Source organism: Dermacentor variabilis, chromosome 11 (assembly GCF_050947875.1).
Source record: "Dermacentor variabilis isolate Ectoservices chromosome 11, ASM5094787v1, whole genome shotgun sequence".
Classification (NCBI taxonomy): Eukaryota; Metazoa; Arthropoda; class Arachnida; order Ixodida; family Ixodidae; genus Dermacentor; species Dermacentor variabilis.
In genome coordinates, this window is record NC_134578.1 from 52,083,009 (window position 1) to 52,109,705 (window position 26,697).

Here is a 26,697-nt window from a genome sequence, read left to right on the forward strand (position 1 = left end):
GCCTGTCTCTCGGCTTTCAAGGAGCGCACTGAAGATATCCAGGTGAGATGCCTCTTAAAAGAAAAAAGAAAGAAAAGTGAACATAAAACCTTCACTAAGGAAGTGAACCGAAACAACTTCAACATAAGAGACCGCGAAGGTGTAATAAGGGATTTATGGCGCTCTTTCGTAAGCGTTTGGGGTATTGTTTACAACTGAAAATGTTCTACTCTAATATTTTCTCGCATGCTGCACTGTACGAAGTGGGGCTTTTTTCCCTATACTGTTTTTCTTCCACATTGCAAGCAGCGCAGGCCGCACTGCTTGCACTGTTCTGTCAGACATTCCATAATGACCACGCATCAGTGCACGAGAATCGTTGTGTAACTCCCGTAGGCATCTAAGCTTTGAATAAAAAAGAAATGCAATGGCTTACAGCATGAAATAGAGATAAAAGAGGCTGCGGAAGCCAGTTGGTGTCTCTATGTGTTCGGTGCCGCCTGCATCTATATGAAGGTGTGAAATATTCACGGAATGCATAAGTTGAGAAAATGTTCCACGTTCTGAAAACGTCCAGCGGAAATTACATTTTTTTAGCCTGTACAGGTATTCGCACGAAAAAAAAAGACGTCTTACTAGCTATAGCCAGAATGTCTTCGGAAATTCCATGTTATCTTTGATGCCGAAATCCCTAATTTCTTGCTACGCCAGCTTGCCATGCTTTTGTTGTGCATCAGATGCCCCTTTCTTTTGTATCTTTTCCTGGACTGAGAAGGTAAGAAGGGCGGAATTTGCGTTAGTATACTAGTAGTAATATAGTAGTAACTAGTACCAGTATACTAGTAGTAATAGTAGCAGTAACCAAATTGTCCAGCTGCTGCTAAGCACTATAGCCGTGCGATCGAATCCCGGTGGCCGAGGCCTCATATCGTTGGGCGCGAAATGAAAAAAAAAGACGCCCACGCACCATGCATTGTGTGCACTTTAGAGAAACTAAGGCTGTCAGAGTCAGTCCGGAGTCTCCTCATGGTGGCGTGCCACATAATTTGGTCTTGGTTTCTGCAGGCAAATTCCGAGAACTTAACTTTCAAATTCCTTAGCGGCGAACACCAGCAAGCATTTTTCTGTGCAAATGAAACATTTGTCGCTAATGAAGTTTGATTATAAGTTGCTGATCTGTAATTTGCGTTGAGACAAAATCAGTGACGTAGGTCACCAAGTGCACGATGAGATCGTCGAAAGTTTTGAGGAGGCTTTCAAGGGCTCCTCTGAGATTTGATACTCAGACGTGTTGTGCAAAAAAAAAAGAAACAAATGAAGGAAAGAAAACAGTAGGCCACATCCCTACAAAGACATTTGCGACGACCTATTCAACTGAAGACAAGGTTTCATATTTTGGTTTAGATTATGCCGATGGAAGCAAGTTTGACGTTGACCGTGAGCTCCGAGGTGCGACTGCTTTCCACATGAGCCGATGTGTACACTCTTGTTTGCGTTATGTAGTATTACTCAGGTTATTTGAGCTATAGTGCTTCCATTTGATGATCGCTAGTAATCTAAGTCCCACAAATTGAAATTATGTTCGCACTTATGTGTCCTATCTGAAGCACTGCAGCCCTTGCACATTTTTTACAATATTGGTGCCGCTTATGACACCTTTCTAACAGTGGTCGTAGATTCTTAAAGTTTGCTAAAGAGAGCAATGACCCCTCAGCTTCAAACTCACAATGTTTGTGTTTTCCGATTCTCGTGCTTACATGTGCAGCTCCCACAGATTATTATTCGCGAGCGTTGAATTTAACATATCTTTTTATGTTTTTAAATCCAGCCGAGCGGCTCATCTGAGTTGGCGGCACCTCGCGACGTTGTCATCATTAGGACGCCTGTTGTGGCTGCTCGGGCTCCCGGGCCGTTTTGCTGGCTCCGAGAATAATGCCGACGTCATAGATCGGTATACTTCACGGAACACCATAGCACCCTGCTGCCTCGCTTCCGTTTCGGGCCGTTCGTTTGCGCTCAAGAGGCCCAAGGCACGATTCCGTGACCGATCCAGCGTCCGACTACGTCCAAACTACCGCGCCGATCTAGTTTCCATGCTCCTAAAATTATGGAGTTAGATCGGGCGCCGCACAACATCCAACTCACGCAGACTGCGTTAGATCTCGAAAGGAGCAAGCGCCGGTGGCGGGTCGGTTATTCACCAATCCTGCACCATAACAAAGGCACGGGGGTCTATCGCCGCTCAGAGACCTAAAACTGACTAGCCTCTCTAGTTGGTATTTCACGACCGGCAGCGCGTCGCGGTGGCGCGTGGGCGCGATTCACAGCAGCCGCCGCAGACAGACCTCCTCTCATGCAGTGCTTTGTTTCCTTATGTGCTATCGCGCGACGCGCTCGCTGCATGTCATCGGTGAACAGATGACGGCACCAAAGTCCCTCGATAATTTGAAAGTACCATCGTCACTCTGAGCTCTGCTGCTGCCACACGACCTCCTCGCCTCCTCCGCGACCTTTGCGCGTCCCCCCCCCCTCGCGGGAACCAGTTTTGCCTCCGTTTTTCTGCACGACGATTGGTCTCCTTGTCGTTGCCATTGGAAACGCACGGATATTGCGTTTTGCTTGTGTTTTACGTTTTCTTTGGCGCCATTTTTCTCCGTAGCTCGGCTGGCTCGGAGCAGCGAACGTTGCACGCTGTGTTTCCCGCGGTGTTGTGCTAGCGCTATGCCGTGCTGTGGGCCATATAACTGCAGCAAGAAGCCGGAAGACAGTGATGCAGTTTTTATGATACCACAAGAAGTGTGATGGTTTGTGCAAGAAACAGTGGCTGGACAACATTGGCCAAAACAACGTTGTTCCGTCAAAGAGCAGTGTTGTTTGCGAGGTAAGGCGCCTTTCTTATTGCTCGTATCAAATCATCCCCTAAAGCTGCAGCTCGTTGTGCTTCCGGCCTGGTCACCTGCATTTAACTGCGAAAATTTGTGCATTGCATAAAAATGGGGGTGTCCTCAGCGCGCCGAATATTCTGCTGGGACTCGGTAACTAGCACGTTGTCAACGGTGATTCGGTCGGAAAAGCAGCACCATAGGTTCTGCTTTCCATTGTGAACAATTATGTGCGAAGATACGGCGTCTTGATTACTCTTTTCGTTATTGTTAGGATCCGTTGCCTGTTGTAGTGAAAATCGAAATAGCGACTTTTAGAGGAGTTTACTTTCCAGCTTACTTCGATGTGTGCATCAGCCACTTGGATGCTATGAATGCGTGCCCTTAAGAAAAATATAGCGAAGGATACCCGTGGCATTGCGGGTGATAAGCGCCAGCTAGTCTACATTGCGTGTCTAATGCGTAAGCATTCTTCGACAAGTATCACGTTAAGGGAAAAGTGTAATGCCTTGTATCTGCAGAAAAATACGTAATTTGCACACTTGAGACACCCAAAAGGTATGGTAGTGTAAATGCATATGATTGGTACTTTCATAAGCGATAGGAAACAATTGAAACCGCTGCGAAAACTAAATAAAAAGCGATACCCATAAAGATACATAGGGCTCCTTAGAAAATACACGGAAATGCGTATAGTAGGGAGGGGGCCACCTGAAATTTGTGAGTGGATCAGCTTGAACTTTTTGGTTGGGCCAAGCTGTAATCTGGGGGTGGACCAGCTTAAATTTGGGTTTCAGTCAACTTGAAATTTAGACGTGAGCCGACTGAAATTTGGGGGTGGGCTAACTTGAAATTTCGGGGTGGGACAACTTAAATTCAGGTATAAGCCAAGTTGAAATTTGGGGGTGGCCTAACTGAAATTCGGGGGTATGCTTATGTATACTTCGACAGCTCCAGTATAGTTTTTGGATTATTTTCACCTCTTGAGTTGGCTTTGATTTGGGCTCCCACGCACGCGTGTGTAGGTGATGATTATTATTTAGTTTTCACAGGGTTACAGGCAACCTGCAGTTCGCATGATCTCACACGCTTCCTCGCATTAAAATTGCGCAATCGTTCTATTGAGTTTAGAGATCACAGCGCAAAGGCTACTTTCACGTTGAGAAGAGAAACACATGGACGGACGAATTCATTATAAGAAAGCACGCTCAATTTAATACTTATGGTGCACATGCGCACACAGACAAGAAAAATTCAAATGCAGAGCGATGTCCCACAAGCAATACTAGACCAGATCCACAACGTAAAGAATCGCATTGTGCGGCAGAAAAAAATGGAGTATAGAACTCGCCTCGAAGGTCCTTTCACATCAGTATGCCCCACTGATACGTCTTCCCGGAGAAACCGGCTTCCTCAAAGACGTTACTTTCAGCATTCTCGATGGTGTTATAACCATTTTTTCAAATTTTTCTTCACCACTGGGCTGCGTAAGTGGCCCAAAATTATGCGCCTCCATCGAATATTGCGGCCCGTTCGCGGGAGCCAAGGAGAAAGAGCGGGCGGTGCACATCGAATGCAGCTGGCGCGCGAGGAGAATCGAGGAGGAAAGCGTCGCAGGGAGGAGAGTGTCGCTACTTTAAAATTAACGAGGGGTTTTAGACGGCGCGCTCCCCTAGCGCCATCTCGTAGCGTTCCTCGCAACTCTTGTGCGGCACTACGCTTTTCTTCTCACGATGGGATTCTTTCGCTGTGCTCGTTCGCTCGGTTACGCCGAGGGACAACGCCGACGCTGGCCGCAGGAACGGGTGCCTAAGAGCTGCATTCTAAAATGGGGAAAAGAATCGTAACGTCAGGCAAGGCAGATCACATCGATTGCTATCGCTTAGCTACGCACGAGGACACCCTACATCTCCTTATAAAGAAGGTAAACCGACAGTGCACTTGCGTACTTTGCTCTTTCTTCGCTAGTCTTGTAAACTTCAGCAGAAGGTCAGCGCCATATAGTTAGCGCGTCGTTATATTTGTAGCGTCCTTCGCGCTGTTATAAGTATTGTTAACTTTGTCACAAGCCCATCAGGTCTCGCGAAACTGCGTTACATATCATATTTATGCAGATGGAGCCTACACCACTATTGCAGCTTGTGGTGATTTTCCCCGGCCAAACAGAATAGTGGGCGGTAGCCGACATAAAACAATCATTGCTACGAGCACACACAGAGCCGAGCTGGCAGTTTTCCAGGAAATACCTTATTATGCATAGCAGACGTACATCAAACAAAAACGCATACTGTTTTTCGTTGTTGACGTCTCTTTCTTGCCCTAAGGATACGGAGCCGTGCAACCGTCAAACTGAGTGTATGTTGCACTGAGAAACCGAAAATAGTCATCGCATGAGTTTATTGCATCTATTGCGTCAGAAGGGTATATCGGTCAATGAACATGCGGAAACAGTAGCTTCCTCTGCATCCATCTACGGGAGCGTTAGAGAAATTCGCAATCATTTAAACTGGTTTGCACATCCTTCTACCAGGTTTGCCAAATTTTTGTGCTTGCGTATTGACAGTCACAGGGTGCAAAACGTTAGCCTTCATAATTGCGTTAACAGCGAACATGCCATACGGCTTCGATTTCCTCTCCGCTAACGTTCAAGGCATCTACTAACCGGACATGCTAATTTTAGAGCGCAGCTCTTAAACGCCCGTTCCTGGGACGAGCAGTCGGCGTCGGCGTCGTCCCTCGACGTCCTCCTAACCGAGCGAACGAGCACGGCGAAGGATGAACGAGCGAACGTGGAGCATGAATGAAAGACGGCGGTAGCGAAGAGAGCGCGAGGAGAGAATAGGAGAATGAAGGTGCAGCGGAACCGTAAGGCGGAAAGGGGAGGAGGATTGTATGCCGAAAGCGTCACAATGAAAGCGTAGTTCCGCGCCTGAAGGGCTTTCTAGAGACGATGGCTACGAGATGGCGCCAAGGTAGCGCGCGTTGTCTGTACACCGTTGACGCCACCGATACCATATATGCAAACGAAGCGCTACATGAGCGGAGGTCTGCCTGCGGCGGCTGCTGTGAATCGCACCCACGCCTGGCCCACACGCTGCCTCTCGCCATCACCCGATTAATGAGGCAGTCGCGTCACACTTCGCTGCGTTTGCAAAGTCCCGCACGAGACAGATTGTCTACGCCTGCCAATATATCGCGAAATGAAAACGCGTATACAGCCGCGCTCAAATTTAGCATTAGGGAGCATCGTTATAGACTGCGAATTTTTCGCACTATTTATACGTATTCTATCTGATACCCGCGATGTCGTGCGCGTGCGGTGACTCTCGCGAGAATAAATCACACTGCTTTGTATCCCGACCGCTCCTGGCACGCATCTTCTCTAAATTACGTAACGCGGATGATGAGTAAACTCCAGTTCAATACACTGCGCTACTAGAGAATTGAAGAAAGAGGGCTATGCTTTTGCAACTTCTTATACACTAACACTTCTGTCCCCTTAACGATCCTCGTAACCACACCCATTCTCGCCTCCGGATGGGCATGAAATTTTCCTTCGCTTTCTGCTTGATCTCGACACATACGCCTGTTCAACCCTCACTGAGCTTTTCACTTGTGATACTCTCGATGTCATGTTTGCATGTTAGCTACTCGTCAGTGGCACCCATTATGTCAATCATGGTCGGCTTCTCACCATGCCAAGCGGCTCTAACAACGTCGTCGCACGTCTTTTTATTCTCATTTATAACTCTGTCTACACCCGCTTATTCGTCTTACCTAGCCCACTTGACTTTGTCTCTTTCGTATCACGAAATGATTTTCTTGTCTTTTTAAGTTTCACGGACTGCTAAGAGAACCAGGTTTGCGGCTACCCGGCCAGCGAATGATCGCCGTCCACCACGTAGCCGAAGCAAACCTGTAAAAGCCTCGCCTGCAAACTCAATAGGCAACAACGGTGCGCCTTCCCGGGAACCTGGCACGACAGACAGATCAGACTAGGAATAAATTTTCAGAACCAATCGAGCGCTACTCTTCGGAGCATTTGAATACCTTTTGCTCGTAAAACCTGTTTTCATTTATTTGGTGATTCGCATTATTGCGTGGCAAACCTACTGGTGGCACGGATTCCTCTCCCTTCCCCACCCCGCATTTATTTCGTGTTTTTTATCACTAGAGAGCAAAACTTTGCGCTAGTGTGGGGCGCTCTTTCTGGAGTGACTTTCCAAATTGTTTATAATGACCGATGCTATCATTACTCATTCTTCACATTGGAGCATTTATGGTTTCATAACGTATTTTCAGACACATACCAATTCAATAAAGCATAAAACTAAAAAACCTAAAACTTAGTTGTATGTGGTGCTCTAAAATTGATGCGTGATGAATTTGAACACTTCTGAATTTACGTATTTTGTTCTTAACGACATATGTTTGGTCTCTTTCCTGCCGGGTATAGGGTAGTGAAGTGAGTAAGGAAATTGATTTTGCGGAGTTATAGTGCACGCAACAATTGCGGCTAAAGATAGAATTTCCAGAGATTGTGGGTGCGGTTCCCACCAGCAGTAAGTAGTTGTTACGTCCATTTTTATTTCCCTATACATCAAAAATTCCTAACCTTAGTTTAAGCAAAAGTAATTCTCCCGGCAATTTCCTTGGTTTTATTGTTTGGTCGTTTCACATAATTGTCGCCTTTTGGTGCTTGTAAAAGAATCTGAGGTGATAAACGTAACTCCGAGCCGTGCATTAAGGCGTTCCTCGTAGCTCACCGTAAAGCATCGGAAGGTCTAGTCCTACAGTTGAATTTTTTCTCCACCCAGATCCTCTTCGACGTGTTAAGCAACTTCAACGTCACGTGGCCGGTCTCGAAGGTTCCAAACAACTGCAACATTATGGAGTACCTGCTGGGCCTGTCGCTTGACTACGGCCTGCCAACGCCCGTCAAGCTGAGCTTGGAGCCGTACTTGAAGACAGACAGGCGCTACGGCCTCTCTCTGAGCTTCGGCGTGTCCGACATGATGGCCGTTTACAAACAGGCACAGGTAGCCGCTTGCATGTCGTCGGTGGTGCCATCGGTTGGAAGCGATTCCGCGATCGCCTTCGGCGAGCCCATTTATGTTGTCTACCTCAACCTGATTACGAGCATAGAAATTTTGTTTGGGGCCACTGGTTACACCCGCTCCTACACCACCATCGAAGAGCTGGACGTAGCACTCGGACGGCACGCAGATCGCGACTGCTTGCTGGGTGCCATCAACAAGCATCTGCCGCCTAACATGCAGTTTGACAAGTAAGAGGAGGTACTTGTCTTCAATAACACCGCGTCCGTGCTGAACGGAATGCTGAACCAGTCGGGCTGCGCTGAAATCGTGCTGTTCAGCGGTTGGAACATGATCATCCTGAACCAGTTTGGGACATCTTCATCACTTCTGAAATGCATGTCTGGAAGGTCGCTCTTGAAGGCTTCTGCCTCCGCCCCGACGTACTGCCTCAAGGCTGTGAATGAGGTTCGATGATACGAGTGATTTATGTCGCACGCACTAACGAAGCACGTCTCCTGTGAGGTAGTCTTTATGATAAATAGAATGACTTACTTAGCGTCAGTGCCACAGTCAGAAATGTTTTTCAAGCGGAGTGGATGGCCGGGGACGCACGCACCTTACCAGGGAGGGAAGGCTATGTAGGCCACATACTAATACTGAATTTTTGGGAGTGGTGAAGTGGCACGTGCCTGCTGTGCCCCTCTCCTGGCTACGCCACAGTTTAGCGTTCGCAGCGGTTCGTAAAATTTTGGAGCCTGTTGTCTTGTTGACCTTGAGATACGTGCCTCCTAAATATTACCTGCAATATGAAATAGTGATTTGTGTGCACACGTATCTGTGTGATCGCATTTTCTGCCTCTTGTGAGACATGTTTTGTTTGGCGTCTGCTGCAAATATCTTCAATTCTGACCACGTGCTTATCCACCAGTTCTTTGTTCTGGGTAAGCATAGACTATTTCTGGGTGTTCGTTGAGAGTTCGAGTAAATGGTGATACATTAGGACGTTTGTAATAAATGTTGAAAGGGTCTCAACCTCTGGCTGAAGTCGTCGAAGGACTATCTCGTCCTAGCACAGTTTTGCCTGAGAATGGCATTTATGGGCATTTTTCTGAGAACCCAGCTTGAGCGAGAACACCGGGACTGCGCAATAAAACACGTTCACAATCTCCAACTCGCAATTAATACTTAATTGCGACAACTAGATGCACGTGTGTTTTCATAGATCAATACTTGTCGGAAATGGTGGTCTGGTACTGCTTGAAACAGCACCGTTGCTCAAGCGGGGTGTCAGTTCGACTTAATGGCGCTACTAATTGGCAGGTGGCCAGCTACGCCCTGTCCCGCTTTTTCGTAGACAGTGCGAAGCAGTCCATTTCCCAGCTTGACATGACGGACACCTGGAAAAGATTGCAAGAAGCCGCGTGACGCAACTTCGGCACCTCGAAGTGGATGGACCAGTCCACCGCTCAGGGCGCCATGGGCCACGTTGGTAATATAATTCCCATTCCAGCGCACCTTAACAGCAGCCAGGCGCTGGACGCGTTCTACGACTACTTGGTGGCGGGCCAGTCACAGCCCTTCTTCCAATGGTTCATCAACTCGAGCAAGCAGCGGCCGGACAAGTACAAGCGCCTCGTTTACGAGAAGCCAACTGTAACCGCGTACCGCGAAGACAGCCTGCTGAGCTCGATAGCCGTCAACGCCATGTACATGCCCCTCAACCACCTCGTGATCATCCTGCCCCCCCCCCCCCTCATGGCACCCCCTTTCGTGCCCGCAGGCGTGACCGCGGCGGCGACCTACGGCTCCAATGGCAAGGTCTTGGGTCACGAGCTGTCACACGCCTTCGACCCACGCTTCAGCACTCAGAGCAGAACCGGCGACGCCGCAACCTGGTGGTCGCAGCCCCCCTTCGCTAACTTCATAGACAGGGTGCAGTGTGTCCGTGTCCAGCTCGCCAACTGCACTAAGAACGAATTCCACGCTAAAAATGCACTGTCGGAGACGTTCGCGGACACTGCTGGTACTGAGAATGCTTCACTGGCTTACGCTTCATTGCCGAAGGGGCAGGGTGCCCTCGGTTATTCGCAGGAGCAGCTGTTTTTTTTATAGCGGGCTGCTTAAAGTTTTGCAGCAAGCGTGCGTATTTCTGGCGCCCGATGTCTCAATACCCCGCCATGGTCCTGCGTTGCAATTTGCCTGCTTACGATCATAAGGACTGCGCGGCAACTTTCAATTGTTCCGCTGGAGCTTCACTGAACCTGCCGACACGCTGTTCGTTCCACTAAGCTTAGGGCGGAAGACCATTTGGCAGCGTAGGCCTGTTACAATTAGGTTTTTATGCTTAATTTACTTCTCTCGAGGAATTACAATCTTTTCTCGCGTGCGCCCCCTTCAATGCAATCTGTACTCTATGATAATGGCCCGATGTTCTTTTTACTTTACTTGCCTTCATTATTACCTGCTAGTAACTTTCACGATTCATATTCATCCTATCGGCACGGCGTGCGCATGTTTCCTTTCTGTCCACTGTAATGCTTTCTCTTTTTAAATGTTTATTGTATATGTGTGCGCTTATACTCTACTCTCGTAAGATCAACTCGTTTGTCCTTGCGTCAGTAGATGCATGAAGCAAGTGCTTTTTCCTGTCAGGCGTCCCAACGTCTTGGAGAAACAACTTGTTGGTGCATCGTTTCCACAAGAGCGCGAATGTCTGACTTTGATCTTACAGAGTTCACATTTTAAACGAGTGCAGGCACCAAATGCGCTGGTGATGATTCCTTTTCTCTCCTAAGTAGAATCTAGCATGTAGCGAACCGTAAAAGCAGCCGAAAAATGCACGACCGTGTCCTCAATAGATTGTCGTCACATGCTTTCGATCACTCCAGTTTCGGATTTGAAGATTTCCGCCAACGGGGTGGGACATACTTTGAATAACGTACACCAGGGGCACCCACCGTCTACGTGTTCGCGTGCACCCTCAAAGCGTTGACTGCAACGAACTCATCCGTCGTCTGCTCAATTTCCGACGCGCGCCTTTTTTTGTCGACGAAAGCGCGATGTGGGGGACGCGCACTTGCGTGTCCCGGCTGCGTTTCGTCAAATGCACGTGCCGTTGTGAAAATAACGCATCAGTGTCGCTAGCGTCAAGCTATTTTAATCTCAGGAACGACACTTTCTTGGTTGTCGTGAGGAACCTGGAGAAGGGAGTCACGTTTTATTTCTTTACTCTAATTTAAAATGCATTACCTTTCGGCCTCCTGCTGTGAACCATAATTACAAAAATCGAGCCACCTAAGAATACAAATGCCTTTGGAGTGCCCAATTTAGCCTCTAAAATTGATGTCTACCTTCCTTTATTTTTAACGAGAAGAAAGAAACGAGGTGCCCGATTTTTTATTAATCATAACGAACTAGCAAAGACAGCAGGGCAACATTGGGGAAATTACTTGTCCGTACTAATACCATTTAGAGAAATTATAAATTAATGGAAACGAAAATGGTTGAAACAACAACTGCTTCAGGTGAGAAACCATCCAAGGTCTTCACATTACGTGTACGATGCTCTTGCCAACTGAGCTACCGTGGCGCCGTTTTTCCATCTATTTTTTGGGGTATTTGTGGTTTACTACTAGAACTATGCCTGGGAGTGTTAGCTAGATCTTCCACTCGCAAACGTTGGCTGCGGACGTTGAAGATCCTTTCTGGCGCAAGTGTCACGTGTACGTGATCGTTTTGGGTGAAGGCAACTGGTCAGTAAATCCACACATGCTATCTGAAGGCGTCAATGTTGCCGTATTAGAGACCCTCATATTTATCATAAGAAGCTTACAAGCAGACTCCAAGAACAACCTAGGGGGAAGTACTTGCACTTACTAATTGATTGCGTGAAATTATAAGTTATGGGAAATGAAAAATGGATGAAAAAAACTACTGCCGCAGGTGGGAAACGATCCAAAGTATTCGCATTGCGCGTGCGATGCTCTTACCAATTCAGCTGCCGTGACCCCGTTTTCTCATCCCCTTTCCCCTTTAATTTGATGACACTGAAGGTACCCAGTCTGCTCTTCTCTCTTTTTATGGCATATATAGGACCTTTGTGAAGAACACGTACGAGCCCTTTCACAAGCCATAGAAGAATATACTCGAGGCAAGGCCATGTTTGGGTAATGTTTACACGTACGTTTAATCATGTTTGTACAGAGATTGATTGCATCGTTAAACTAACCCGCCTTTTTCATTTTTCCTGCGCTGCCTCCTAGCGCACGCTGGTGGAAACGAAAAGAGATGCCGGGGCTTTCACCTAACCTTCCGTGTACTTGCACCAATCATGAGTGTACCTTATCACCTTATTTTTTAATGTTGTAGAAATCACAGACCGAGTTCTGGAACTTATATTACGATTATCCGGCTCTTTCTTGAAGAAAGTCTGCATGCACCAATAGCGGGCTTACCTGGGCCGTTTTTACGTACGAAATAGAAAAAGAAACGCTGCGAACGGCACGGAGGGTGTCTGTAGTTTCTCCATAATTCTGTTCTAGGCGCTCGTTCTTCGCTTCTCCGTGCGCCTTACCGCATTAGTGGCAAGCATCGCATCCTTTGTCAAGGTCTCGACGGTTACCGAAGCCTTCTATGCGCTTGCAGGAACCATAGAATAGCTCACGCGAAGCCATCAGCCTTATCGAAGTTCACGCGATCTGATATTTCCAGTGCAGTTGTGACAACGCAATGCTTTCGCGAGCGTTTGCCGGACAAATTCCAGCATCTCGCAGCAATGTTCAGGGAAAGTGCAGTTGCAATTGGAAGGCAACGTATCTCTATGGTAGCATGCAAAAAAAGAGAACGTTCATGTACCTAAATTAAGTTCACGTTAGGAATCCCTCAGTGGTCAAAGATGCTACGGATTCCTCCACTACGACACGCCCCATACTTAGAATACGGTCTAGAAACCTAAAATTGCCAGAATGCAATCGTTATGAATGTATCAACTGCACAATTTCTTGCTAAAGAGCCCATGGCTGTGGCTGGTTTCCAGCACTAGAGCGGTGCACTTGTTTACGTCGGTACCTGAACCGCCGCCGCTTTGGCTTATCGGCTATGACATTGCAAGTCTCCCTTCGAGGTCCCGGGTCCGATTCCCGAGCCTAGCGGCCGCGTTTACACGGGTGCGAAATGCAAAATTGTGCTCTTGTACAGCGTATTGAGTACTTGATAAAGCACCTCACATGGTCAAAATTATTCTAGGGCCCCTATTGCAGCCTCCCCCATAATGATAACATGACTGATATGTAAATCTCACGACAATAATTTAATTTTAAGCCATCGCTTGTCGTTGCCTTTTACACTGTGATAAAATGCGCACATCTCCGATATCAGACAGTGCGAGCAAAACACTCGGGCCTGTAAACGCAAATAATATCACGTTGTTCTGCGAGAGACTCATATTAATAGCGTTGTGGGCCACTTCGGTAACAGCCACTGGAGGGGGATGGGCTTTCTTATTGCCTGAGGCGTTGCTAACCACGGACATAGTTTGGCAAAATCAGTGACTGCTTACTTGCATATATATATATATATATATATATATTTATGTGTGTAACCGCAGTAACGCAGAGTAACCGCAGTGTAACCGCAGTGTAACCGCAGTAACCTTTCAAAAGAGGAAGAGCAGGCACTGCGAACTCTACGTGATGATCAGACAATTGTCATTAAGCCAGCGGACAAAGGTGGTGCAGTGGTGGTACTTGACCGGAATGTTTACATAGCCGAAGGTTTCCGTCAACTGGGAAACTCTAAATTTTACAGAGAACTCCCAAGCAATCCTACCGAGAAATTTGAAAGCGAAATAAAGGACGCCCTAACCACTCTGCGCAAGGCAGGGCAGATAACCGATAAGACGCTCAAAGCATTGATACCAAGAAACTCTGGCCCCGGCCGTTTCTACCTACTACCCAAAATCCACAAAATAAACAATCCCGGTCGGCCTATCGTTTCCAGTAATGGAACAGTGACTGAGAAAATATCCAGCTTTATTGACAGTCTCATTAAGGACATCCCATCTTCATTTCCCTCGTACATTAAAGACACAAATCATTTCCTTCGGGAGGTATCAAACCTGACGGTACCGGCGGGGGGTTACTTGGTCACTATGGATGTCGCATCTTTGTACACCAACATACCTCACGCCGAGGGCATTGCTTCCGCAGTTTCAGCTTACGCTGGCTCCAGCCAACCTAGGCAATTAGATAAAGACACAGTTGAGACTCTTTTAAATCTAGTACTGAAATATAATCACTTTGAGTTCGAGGACAAGCATTATTTGCAAATCAGTGGAACCGCCATGGGAACGAAGATGGCGCCAAATTATGCAAATATCTTTATCGCATCTTTAGAAATACCCTTCCTCGCAAACTCGGCCGTAAAACCAATATTTTATAAGCGATTCCTGGATGACATTTTCTTTGTGTGGGCCGACAATGAACAAAGTCTCTTAGACTTCATTTCCAATTTCAATTCTCTGCACCCGTCAATCAGCTTTACGTACAACTTCTCCCAAAATAGTATTCCCTTCCTCGACGTCACTCTGTCACTGAATGGCGGTCGCATTTCCACGTCCCTATACAGAAAGCCGACAGATCGTCAGCAATATTTGCATTTTTATAGTAGTCACCCCCATCACTGCAAAACAGGCATCCCCTACTCCCAGGCCCACAGATACAGAAGAGTCTATTCCGAATCTGCGCAATTTGAGCGACACGCGGAGGAACTGAAATCTGCTCTCATACGCCAAAAATATCCTCCAAAAATAGTAGACGATGCCATTGAACGCACCCGCAGTTTAGATCGAGCACAGATAATGGGAGAAAAGGTTAGCAATACCAATACACAATCAGATCCAAACTTGGTCCTCACATACACCACCGGTGCTCCGCGGGTCAATGCCATTCTCACCCGCCATTTTAATATCATGAAACAGAGCATCCGACTCGCTACTATCTTCAAGCAGCCGCCTCGGGTTGTGTATAGAAGAAACAAAAATTTAAGGGATTTGTTAGTCAGGGCGAGGATACAGAAGTCAAACACGCCCAAGGGCTGTCGACCGTGTGGGAAACCTCGTTGCAAGGTATGCCGTCACATGACAACAGCAGACACGGCTGAAGCATCGAACTCGCCCTTCGTATACAAAATTACCGAAAATCTTGACTGTAATTCCAGTAACGTCGTGTACAAAATTCGATGCGAGGTGTGTAAGCAGGAATATATCGGCCAAACAGAGACTCCTTTCCGCCTGCGGTTTAACAATCACCGCGCACATGTGAAAAGTCTCCCCAATTTACCCTTCTCCAGGCACGTTCGGCTGCCAGATCACTCCTTTGAACGCGTGAGCGTTGTGCTCTTGCAGTCTGGTTTCCAACACACCCGTGCACGCGAGCAGAGAGAATCTTTTTTCATCCATAAATTTGGAACCTACACTAAAGGAATTAATGAGAGTCCGGGGCGGCTGACGTGCCTCCGGGATTTGCCGTGAAAGTGCATGGTAAACGCGAATACATGCTCTGTACTCTAAAATTGAGACGCTTATTCACTGCTTGCCCACCCCTCCGCATGCGCCTCAAGGGGGCGAGCGGAAAACAATAAATTCAGTTTCTTGGACCCTGCCACTGGCCACTGAAGTTCTCATTCTGAGTGACCTATTGCCCTTCTTTAAATACGCACGTGCTGACTTGATGTCAGTTGTCTGTTAAACGTTCAAAAACTGGACCACAAGGAGGCTATTTAACTCGACTCCCTAAATCTAAGCCCATGGGCGCACCTGCTTTGCGAATCCCATGCATATATTCTTTTTTGGAACTATATATATTTTTTTATTTTTTTCGCACCGTAGCTGGACCACAAAGTTGCCGGAACGGGCCGTGCCTTGTATATGTGTACTGTGACACTGTGTGTCTTTCTAAAAGTTGCCGCTCTTCTGTCTTCATTCTGGGCCCCTTCTCTATTGTGCCCCCCGCCACCCGATTGAACTTGCCCTCTCTCCCGCTACAACGGCAGCCCACGCACTGGTGCTGCGGAACGACCGCTTTCTCCCTCCTTGCCTCGGGTGCACGGGAACCTAGCTGCCGCTACTTCCCGCCCCCCTCCCTCTCCGTCTTACGTCTCCCTCCTCCTGTGTGCTTTTTTTTTTCTTTCCGTTCTCTTTCTTTTTCCTTTTTTTCCCTCACTGACCTCCTTGCTCTACATACATGTGACTCCGCCTTCCTCTTGCCCTGCATAGCTGCCAAAGGCCGCTGTAAATCTGCCAAGGCGCTGAAAATCAATCACTGTCACAACTGTTCCTCTCGGTTTGATGTATGTAAGAACGACCGGGCACCCGGTCTGGTGTCTTCACTACCAGGGCCGAACTGCCATTTTTTTGTAAACCCTGATGAAGATCGGTCCACCGATCGAAACTGTCGAAATTAAATACTTGTTCTGTTTACCTTGTAGCACCACTCAAGTTCTATATATATATATATATATATATATATATATATATATATATATATATATATATATAAGAAGTTAAGCATTGTACGCTCGACTCATGTTGGAATACGAGAAGACATATCCTACAATGCAGAATGTTTGATGGCATTATCTTATTTGACCTGGCGATCTAACTTTGGCCGCGAGACTTATTTGGCGTATTATATTTCCTTCTATGTGCAAGGAGCCAAATCAAAATTGAATTTGTGGATGAAAGAAATATATACCAAAAAATGCGCTCTCGGTTAAGCTTTTCTAAAAAATATATAGATTTACATTGAACACGCAGTTGTGAACACCTACACTTTATGTATGTGAAACAGATAGGTTCCTTTCGTGCAACCATTTTATTTTTTTCCTTCTATGAACGACATATTCCTATGCAAATTCTTCCTGGTCATCCGCACTGTCCATCTGTAGTGCATTGAGAAGTGAACGCCTGCCGGCATGCCGTGTGCATATGGTTGGCAGTACTTGCAAGGACCCATACAGTGCATATACCGTTACCTAATAAGAAAAAAAAAATAGAAAGATGAACACATATACAACTACACGAAACTGCACATGTCACGTAATAATTTACATATGTCTTGTTTATCAGTGAGGCTTTCATGTGCTGTGATCTTCACTAGCTGCTTGAACTGTGAAATTTAAGATATTCCACTGAACAATGTACAACCACTTGCTGCAGCAATAAAAAAATATAAACATCTACTTGCAGTAGATTGTTACCCAAGGATCCTAACTTGTCGGATATGTAGTTACAAAGCACATATGACCTACAAAAGCCATCGCAGGAGTGAGCAGCTCTCGACTATTTGACCATCGGACGTTATCTGTGGATCTAGATTTGTGCATAAGAAAATATTTGCTTTCTACCACCACCGTAAGGTGGCCTCCGGGGCTGAGATTCGAATTTCTGGCCATGTTCTCGTCTGAGGGATACCAGAGGTACTGAGCCACCGGGGTGGTTTTGAGGAAGCTAGTACACAACAGTGAGCTCTATAGGAATTTAATTGTTATCGCTCTTGAAAGCTTTAAGGTCCTGAAGTTTTCTTGCACCTAGCCGAACTTAGAAGAAACATTTAGTTTTCTGCTCCCATTTGAATACATGGAAATGAAAAAAAAAACGTATTGATCGGCTACAACTGCACTAAAATTGATGAGGTTTGGGGCATTTAAAAGAAGTTAAGCTATAGTGACTGTGGGAGGCTCGTTCTTTATTTAGGAAATCGAGGTTTTACAAAAGTTGCTGAAAATCGCAGATTTTGAGAAAAGTATCTAAAGTAAGTAAGTGTGGACACTACGGTGACGGATATCGCAGGGGCGCTTTTGGTGCTCTTGAGGCACTGGTATATGTATATAATTACAGGACTCGCAAGCAAAAAACTTCCTAACTAGGAAAGCATGGAAAAAAAATTCTGGGTACTGAGCACCGGCTGGCCAAAATGCCGTGCGGTGCAAACGGTGAAACGATTTTGCCAGCGGTCGCATGCGACATAAGTTCGGTACCTTCCTATATTGCCCAGCCTATACTAGCCAAAAATATGAAAGTAGCATGTCGCGTCTGGATATTATTAACCTATTCTCTGAAAAAAAAGAACAAAAGGACAAAGAAAACAGGTTAGGTCTCGTTTTCATTTTTACTGTTGTAAGAAGGTGGTTCACTCTTAGATTCAGATAAAACATTGGATGACGTCATGTCGTCCGTGGAACACGAATACATTTTTTATTACACTCAGGATTCTTAGGACACCTCACACACTTTCCGGGATGTTTGCGTCTATGTTTCTGTGCCTGTAACCGTTTTCCCGCCAACATCGGGCAATGGTAGTGTGGGGTGTATGGGTGTAGTGTATCGGGACGCTGTGCTGAAAAAAAAACATGTTCGAAGCCAACAACTGGTCCAACATGAGTGTCTGTTTATGTGACGGTGGGTATTTGCCGCTATTAGGTATACTACTTTCACGTCATCAATGGGTGCGTGCCACTCCCTATGTGCCGCTCTTGAAATAGCAGCATCGAGGCCATCTAGAGTTAATAGTAATGTGCCAGTGGGTATGTGCCGCGTTTAATGAACCTCTTTCTCTCTCTCTTTGTCCCTATACCCATTTCCCCAGTGCAGGGTAGCAAACAGGACGTGCGTCTCGCGGTCCTCCCTGCCTTTCATTTCTTCTATTTCTCTCTCTCTCTTGTAGACACCTTGGGTCACTGGGTAAATGAAGCTCTTCGCTGACAAACCAGTCTCCAGTACTATAGGCGGAATTGAAGCCGCGTCATGTATGTATGTATGTATGTATGTATGTATGTATGTATGTATGTATGTATGTATGTATGTATGTATGTATGTATGTATGTATGTATGTATGTATGTATGTATGTATGTATGTATGTATGTATGTATGTATGTATGTATGTATGTATGTATGTATGTATGTATGTATGTATGTATGTATGTATGTATGTATGTATGTATGTATGTATGTATGTATGTATGTATGTATGTATGTATGTATGTATGTATGTATGTATGTATGTATGTATGTATGTATGTATGTATGTATGTATGTATGTATGTATGTATGTATGTATGTATGTATGTATGTATGCATGCATGCATGCATGCATGCATGCATGCATGCATGCATGCAGATTCTGTCTGTCTCAGATATTCTTTCTTCCCACAGGCATTACAGAATGGAATAGATTATCCATACATATAACTAGGTGTAACAATTTCAGTAAATTTCTTACGTTACTTGAAAATCACGTACTACCCAAAGGTAAAATCTTGTGTGCTTCTCTTGTGTACTAGTGCAGTTCTTGAATGCGATCATTATGTGCTGTATGTCTCGTCGTAATGCTTTCCCTATCTGATTTTTGCTCCCTTAACCCCAAATAATATTGTATAAAACCTGTAGCTGCGTATTGACAGTTTACTTGTATTTGATTTTTCTTTCTCTCTTTGTTTTGCCCACCTGCAATAGTCCCCATTGGGATTGGCAATTTGTAACAAATAAACAAATGAATAAATTAATAAACAAATAAATAAATAAATTAAATATCACGCAGGTGCGCGAAAAGATGCGCCAGTGAGGATTTCTGCTGCATACAGGCCTCCTACTTGGTGCATTTTGGCGATGGCACTACGGTGTGTAGCTACACTGCTTCAATGCAAACTGCCTTAGCGTGGACATTTGTCCTAAGATGGTTTCTGAGGGAATATTAATGGAATAAACATTTTTGGCAACCTCCCCCACTTTGCTCTATGATGTCTGTGTGTAACAGGTTTGGCGCCAACTTCGGCTACTGGGTATGCACCACTGAGTTTGCGCCCGATTGGACAAGATGAACCAATGGGTCTTTGCAGCTACGCCTGAGCCGCTAGGTAAGCGCCCCTTCTTCGTTTATCCCTAAGAGTGGGTATGTGCAACACAGTTAAAGAATGCTGTAAATTTCTTTCTCCGCTGGTTGGCCTCATAGAAGTCCAAGAACACTGGTTCGTCAAAAACATCAGCGCCCTCCCCCCCCCCCCCCCCCCCCCCCACCCCCGTTTTAGCTTGTGTCGCCGTGAACGCGCGCAGCCAGCGACATGACATGACACGAACATTATTTGAGTCCTGAGGGACTGAGATCTTGGGGAGCTAAAACCGAAGGCTCCCGAAGATCAAGTCCGCGGCGCCACCCACGATGGGACCGGAATATGAAGTTCCGCCGCAATGTCGTGGGCCCTCTGGACAGCCTGGAGTTGCATGTGGCGATTGCTGCTCTTGAGAGATTCCTGCCATTGTTCTTTCGTGATGGGTGGAGAGGCGTTAAGGGCTGGGCACAGCCAGAGCAACATGTTCAAAAGAGCATGAGTCATGACCACATTTGGGGCACGACTGTGAGTGGGCAGGATCTATCCTGTTAAGAGACCGAGGAGTGAGATACGAATGGGTTTGCAGAAGTCTGAGTGTGCTAGCCTGATGTTTGTTCAATTTAAAGTGAGGGGGTGGAAATGTCCTCCTGCCAGGTCGATAATGGGAAACAAATTCGTGGAAACTACATAATGGATGTTGTGGATGTTGACCTCGTCACAAGCCTGGCTACCCGCGACAGCGCGGTACGTGAAATCGCGCGCTCTCCGGTGGGCCTGCTCATTAGGATTACATCCAAGAGGGTTAATTGAGCTATCTAGATGGGCTGGGAACCACGAGATGTGGTATCCTCCTTCGCTGCTCTCCCTAGTCCTTTGAAGTGCTTTAAGCAAAATACTGTTCGCCTGTTCAGATACGAGAGCGGACGAGAAGGATCTAACCGCCGTGCGCGAGTCCGAGTAGATGACAGCGGCAACTTTTGAGCTGTGAAAAGCCAGAGCGATCGCCGCTTCCTCCGCCACATGAGCAAACATAGCAAACATGGCAAACATGGCAAACATGGCAAACATGGCAAACACAACCGTGCCCAGCATCTCAGAGGCTACGCTCATATTTCACGGAGGTAGAGTTCGCAACGCGACCACAGTTTAGTGCGAGAGCGGACCTGGACACTCCACGGGCCTCGTCAAGGTCATTCATGAGCAGCGTGCATTTATTCGTACACAGCACAACTGTGCCTCTGTCTCGTTACTTCCATCTCATACTCATCATACTTCCATACTCATCATGATCGGAATCAAATTCCGGACGCGGCGGGCGCATTTAAATGGAGATTGGGCCCCAAAACGCTCATGTACCGTGCATTTGGTGCGCGTTAAAAAAACGCGAAGTGGAGAAACTTAAACTAGAATCCCCCGATACGGCGTGCCTCATACTCAGATTGTGGTTTTGGCGAGCATAACCCAAGAATTAAATTTTTAATGAGCTCAACGATCATAATCACCACATATAAAACATACAGGTGCATCCACAACGCACCTATAGTAGGAAATATTGCAAATTGCATAAACGTTGCCAATCAACTCGAAAGCATAAATACACAACGAACTTTTTATGCTACGAGACGATCCAGTTTCGTCCCTGACTGGCTTGTTCAGTGTTTTAGAGGAAATTGGTGTTTTGAATAAGCATTATACGTGGCAGTGCAGTTTCGCATCTGTTGTCATTGATTATCGAAGGCACATTGACTGTTACAGCATAGCGTAAGTCGGTATTTAGCTATAAAAAACTAATTTAGCTAAATAACCAAGGTAATTTTGTGGTCTATTCGTACGCTCATTATGAGCTCAGGTCATAATGTTCTTTAATGGCCAACTAAATCTATGTGCACGGATGTTCTCGCATTTTGCCCTCATCGAAATGCGGCCGCCGTGGCCGGGATTCGAGCCCGCAACCTCGTGATCAGCAGCCCAACACCATAGCCACTAAGCAACCGCGGCGGGTGTTCCTCAGATATATCACTTAGGCGTCCACCTTTGCGCTACCGGAAAGAAAGATGATATAGTCTATAGGCCGAGAAGTTCTACCGGAATGTAGACTTCTCCAGCTAATTCTTTTTCGCTTTGGTGTAGAGATGAGGACTTGCGAATTTTGGTTGGGCGAACACTGGAATGGACTTCCCGGTATAATTCAGGGTGCACACGGTAGTCTACTTTAATGAATGCTGTTGATTTTATATAAAATTGAACGAGTATTTGGGCAGATTGGGTTTAGTAAGCCAGTCTACAAGCTGTAGTCAAAATTTGCATGGCATCTAGAATATTCTGGATAATAGGGCCAAGAAACGCGTAGAGAATTGCGAGTATTGCCGCTTGAAGTGTGATGGCAGCGATTGTAGTGTGTACGGATCGAAAATAATTAGTTTATCACAATGACCATCAAAGAATAAAACGTGATTATGTCTTGTTCTGTATTCTGCTAACGTGTCAGTGTAGATACTCACCACTCTCACCTTTGGGACCACGTATAAGAAAACAAGTTCTTGATGCATACAAAATGTCGTAGTACCCTCTGATGAGGTTTGTAAAATCATCATTTCCTGAAACAAAACAATAAGTGCAGCATAGGCTTCGGGACAAAGAAGATGTTAGCGGGCTGTCTAATAACTGTTCATCCTACATGTGCGAAACATATGGTGTTATAGATAAATAATCAACAATATTTAACTACACATTTTCCACAAATCAGTTTTGAACAGCTCTCGTGTAAACGTGCCTTGCTCCGCTACAGATATTTGACAACTTTCCACAGTTTAACTAACTAGGAAACATGCCAAAATAAAAGAACAATGGAAGATAGTGCCAAGCAGAGAAAGCGCAAAGCAAAATACGAACTAACTATGTGCAGCCTCACGCATTTTTTTTCTTACTCTATCGCGCGAGCCTCGATCAAGCGTAGTTTTAGTGCTTTAACGCGGCGATAGTCAGTGGTAGAGAAAGAAGTACACAAGTAATTTCTGTCTCTTTTATTCTCTGTTAGCTTCAACACTAGTTAAGGAGGGAACGTGTTCAAGGTACAAAATCGGCACCCCTCGATGATTCGAGTGCACGGTGGCAGCGCGAAGGAAGAGCCGTTGTCCGGCAAAGAGACGCTTTATTCAAGCACCAAGACGTCTGTCCGGGTCCAAGCCCGAGCCTCCGCTCTCTCTCACACAACCACAACGTGACTCTTTAAGCCCTCAGTTGCTGCAAAATAGTCACAAGCCTGCCAGTCATACATGCGGGTTCACACCATTTCAGCCAAGAGCACAAAAAGTTTCGTGAGGGAAACGGCATTGGTAGAAACAGTGACACAATCTACAACATGCAAGAGGACAGGTTTGCTGGAAGACACGTGTCATCTCTCTCTCCCCTACATTATGCTCCGAGTATTGGCCTTGATGACTTCCATCACTGCAGGCCAGGCTCAAGCTCGCACTTGTAACCGTAGATCGCCCGTGTCATTCCCCTTTGTCTGCGTACAAGCCCGCCGACTAAACATCGCCTGCAAGACGCTGCCACGCGAGCTGAACTGGGCCAGAATGGAACAGCAACACCCGCACCATACACCTCACATTGACTTACACACAGGCACATAAAGAACTCTTTAGCGCAAACGTTGTCTGCTACACTGTTCCCTTCCGGACCACGAAAGGCAATGTCATATTATGCTGGTGCGATATAGTAAAAAAATGTGGGAAGCGGTGTATGTAAAGATCCGATGAACGACATGCGACGATATACGCTAAAGGCTACTAAGAGCGTACTGCAACTTCCTATTCATCGCTTTTCATCGCACGGTTGTCTGTTTGGAATAGCTCTGTAACAGAACACTGAGGTTGCTAGACTACACTTACGGAGCATACTAGAATGGTAACGAAGTAGCTATTCCACTGTTTTAATACTGTTGTTTTAAATGCGTAACGTTTCTATGCCTACCCAACAACAAATTTGGCCGTCACGTAAGACAATGACTGACTCATACCCCTTAAAGAATGGCGCATACCCCCGATAGCAAGTAAGAAATGCAATGGCTCATACCCACGTAAGGCAGACGCTACAAGCGCTCAGCAAAGTAATGCGAACATTGCACACATTCATTGAAATTACCCATACAACACACAAAATAACATACGTTTCAATAAAGAACAAGCTAAGAAGAAGCACTCGAACCTTCAATAAAGAATTGCGTACCCTCCTCAGCAAATTTAGTGGTGATCTTGCAACAGCTTCGACAAATTAATCCTAAAATAATTCACCAAAGGTCGTGGGTTCAACTTCTGCCAAAGGCCGAGGGCGCGAGTGCCTTAATAAACTATACCTAAATAACTGTGGTTAATTACCTTAACCTCATTAACACAGATGGTCGTGGGTTCGAGTGGCCTAATGAACTCTGTCTTAATTAAACCTGTTCTATCATTTTCGCTATAGGACATGATAAGCGAACGACCAATGATGGTTGATACAGGTTTATACAAGTCAAGTTCCAAAACATTAATAATGACGTGGGGCTGCGGGGAGATTAGCAAGCGGCACAATGCTCACGCGTACTTAGACAACTGCCACAGGATTGTCTGCGTTAATTTTTTTTAATCAGGACAGGTGAGCGATATGAGTTTGTAAATTTAAAGATGGCGGCACAGTTTCAACACGGGTGAATTTGTAGTTTACGTCACTTAGTATTTGTGACCCTTTTAGGGTCTGGGGTAGTGTGAAAGCAGTAGGAGAATAGGCGGACTGGGCGACTTGGAGACTACAGAATAACGGAAGTTGCAGGAGGCAACTAAACGTTTCTTTTGCGCCTGCCGTATGGGATTTCTTGTAAAATTTAGACGGCTGTCTGTTTATCCTAGGCGATGTGGCCAGCCATACTATTGGAACAATGTCGTCGAATGCGTCTTCTGCCACATGTTGCAACACTAGATGTATTGCGGTGTCAAATCCCTAAGTGAGGTGGAGACCAAAGGAAAGGTAAACGGGGCTGAAACGGGGGACCATTAGATAGATTGCAAGCTACGCTCACATACGGCAAGCCGCTGTACCTGTAGCGATCTTACATGCACATCGTACATGCCGCGCGCAAGCCAGACGTTATACTACTACAAGAGACACTAACCGACGCACCGTCCCTCCCCGGCTACAGAGTGCACAAGGGACCGCCCGACGGCAGAGGCCTGTGCACCCTGGTCAGGAAGGGACTCACGTTCGTCGAACATGAGCTGCAAAGCAATCTCAAGATCGAGCACACACTGACCGAAATCAACCCTGGCAAGAAGAGAAAAGGAAGCATATTTCTGCTCAACGTCTACAGCAAGCCATCTCAGAGAAAACAGAGATTCAAGACATTACTGCACAGAGCCAGCACCGCAGCGGGCCGTAACACCCTGATCGCGTGCGGAGACTTCAACGCGATGAACCCTGCCTGGGGCTACAACAAGTACACAGCAAAGGGCCGCGACCTGTACCAAGACGCCACGGAACTCGACTTCACCCTTATCACGGACCCGACACATCCAACGAGAATTGGTAACTCCGTGTCCCGGGACACCACTCCAGACCTCACGTTCGTCAAGAACGACATCCGGGGCGCGATCACCTGGAGAAACACGGGGATCGACCTAGGCAGCGACCACACCATCGTGGAAATCGGCATACCGGAACACAACGACACCAGCGTCAAAACACACAGATGGATAGACTGGGATGCCTTTCGAGAAGCCAGAAGCCAGAAGAGCGACGGTGACGACGAGATCGAAGACATCGACTCGTGGACGGCCGAAATCACCAAGAGCGTACGCGACGCGACCAAAGAGATTGAAACGGGCGCGGAGATCGACAAAGTAGACAGCCGGCTTGCGCATCTCATCGAGGCCAAACAGTCGATACTCAATCGCTGGAAGCAACAACGGCTTAACCGCAGACTGAGAAAGAAGGTGGCGGAGCTGAACCGAGTGATCGAGGATCACTGCCGCGCTCTCTGCATGCAACAGTGGAACGAGATCTGCAACGCGGCAGACGGGCAGATGCATAGCGGGAAGACCTGGAACCTACTGCGGCACCTGCTCGACGAAACGAAGACCAAGTCGCACCAAAGGGACAGACTCGCCAAGCTCATACATCGGGCGGTCTCAGCACACGGCGTCGACGAAGTCACCAGGCGCATTAACGACAAATACCTGCCGACTACACCTACCGAACAACACGCGCCGTACAGCGGCCTGCCTAACGCGAACCTCGATCGTGACATCGACGTCGAGGAGGTACGCGCGGCCCTGCACGACCTCAACAGCCGGTCGGCAGCCGGCCCAGACCTCGTCACGAACAAGGCGCTCAAGAACCTCGATGACGGCTCGATTGAAAAGCTCGCACAATACTACAACAAGTGCTGGAGAGCGGGAGCGCTGCCAAAGCTGTGGAAGACAGCCAAGACCATCCTGATCCCCAAGCCGGGGAAGCCGCCGGACACGGATAACCTCCGGCCCATCTCGCTCACGTCCTGCGTGGGCAAGGTGCTGGAGCACGTCCTGCTCAACAGGTGGCAAGACTACCTGGAACGAGAAGGGCTGTACCCGGCCACTTTGATCGGCTTCAGACAGCATCTCAGCACGCAGGACGCGATGCTGCAGCTCAAACACCAAATCATCGATGATGGCGGCAGCGCCCGCGACAACAAAGCCATCCTAGGGCTCGACCTGCAGAGCGCCTTCGATAAGGTGAAACACTCGGCGATTCTGTCCCAAATCTCCAAGCTCAACATGGGGGAAAGATCCTACAACTACATCAAGGACTTCCTCACGGACAGGACCGTCGAGCTACGAGCAGGCGACCTACAGACGAAAGAGAAGAAGCTCGGGAGCACCGGAACACCACAGGGATC

At 46.8% G+C, this 26,697-nt stretch overlaps 2 protein-coding genes across 4 annotated transcripts in view; one reads left to right on the forward strand and one right to left on the reverse strand.

The window, feature by feature from the left end:
• Window positions 1-9,376: 9,376 nt before the first annotated feature.
• On the forward strand, window positions 9,377-10,012 carry LOC142563262 (neprilysin-like). Its single transcript, XM_075673815.1, has one exon. The coding sequence runs from the start codon at window positions 9,377-9,379 to the stop codon at window positions 10,010-10,012; it is 636 nt and encodes a 211-aa protein (XP_075529930.1).
• A 6,743-nt stretch (window positions 10,013-16,755) lies between these two features.
• Window positions 16,756-26,697, reverse strand: part of LOC142564345 (uncharacterized) — a 72,994-nt gene continuing 63,052 nt past the window's right edge. For all 3 annotated transcript variants that reach the window (XM_075675315.1, XM_075675317.1, XM_075675316.1), the window contains 2 exons: window positions 22,286-22,381; window positions 16,756-16,930 (listed from right to left, as the gene is read on the reverse strand). In XM_075675315.1, the coding sequence (XP_075531430.1) occupies window positions 16,821-16,930; window positions 22,286-22,381 (206 nt within the window). In that variant the 3' untranslated portion in view covers window positions 16,756-16,820. The remainder of the gene's footprint in view (window positions 16,931-22,285; window positions 22,382-26,697) is intronic.

Coding starts and splice junctions, on each gene's coding strand:
- LOC142563262 (XM_075673815.1), top strand. CDS start 9,377: ATGGGCCACGTTGGTAATATAATTCCCATTCCAGCGCACCTTAACAGC.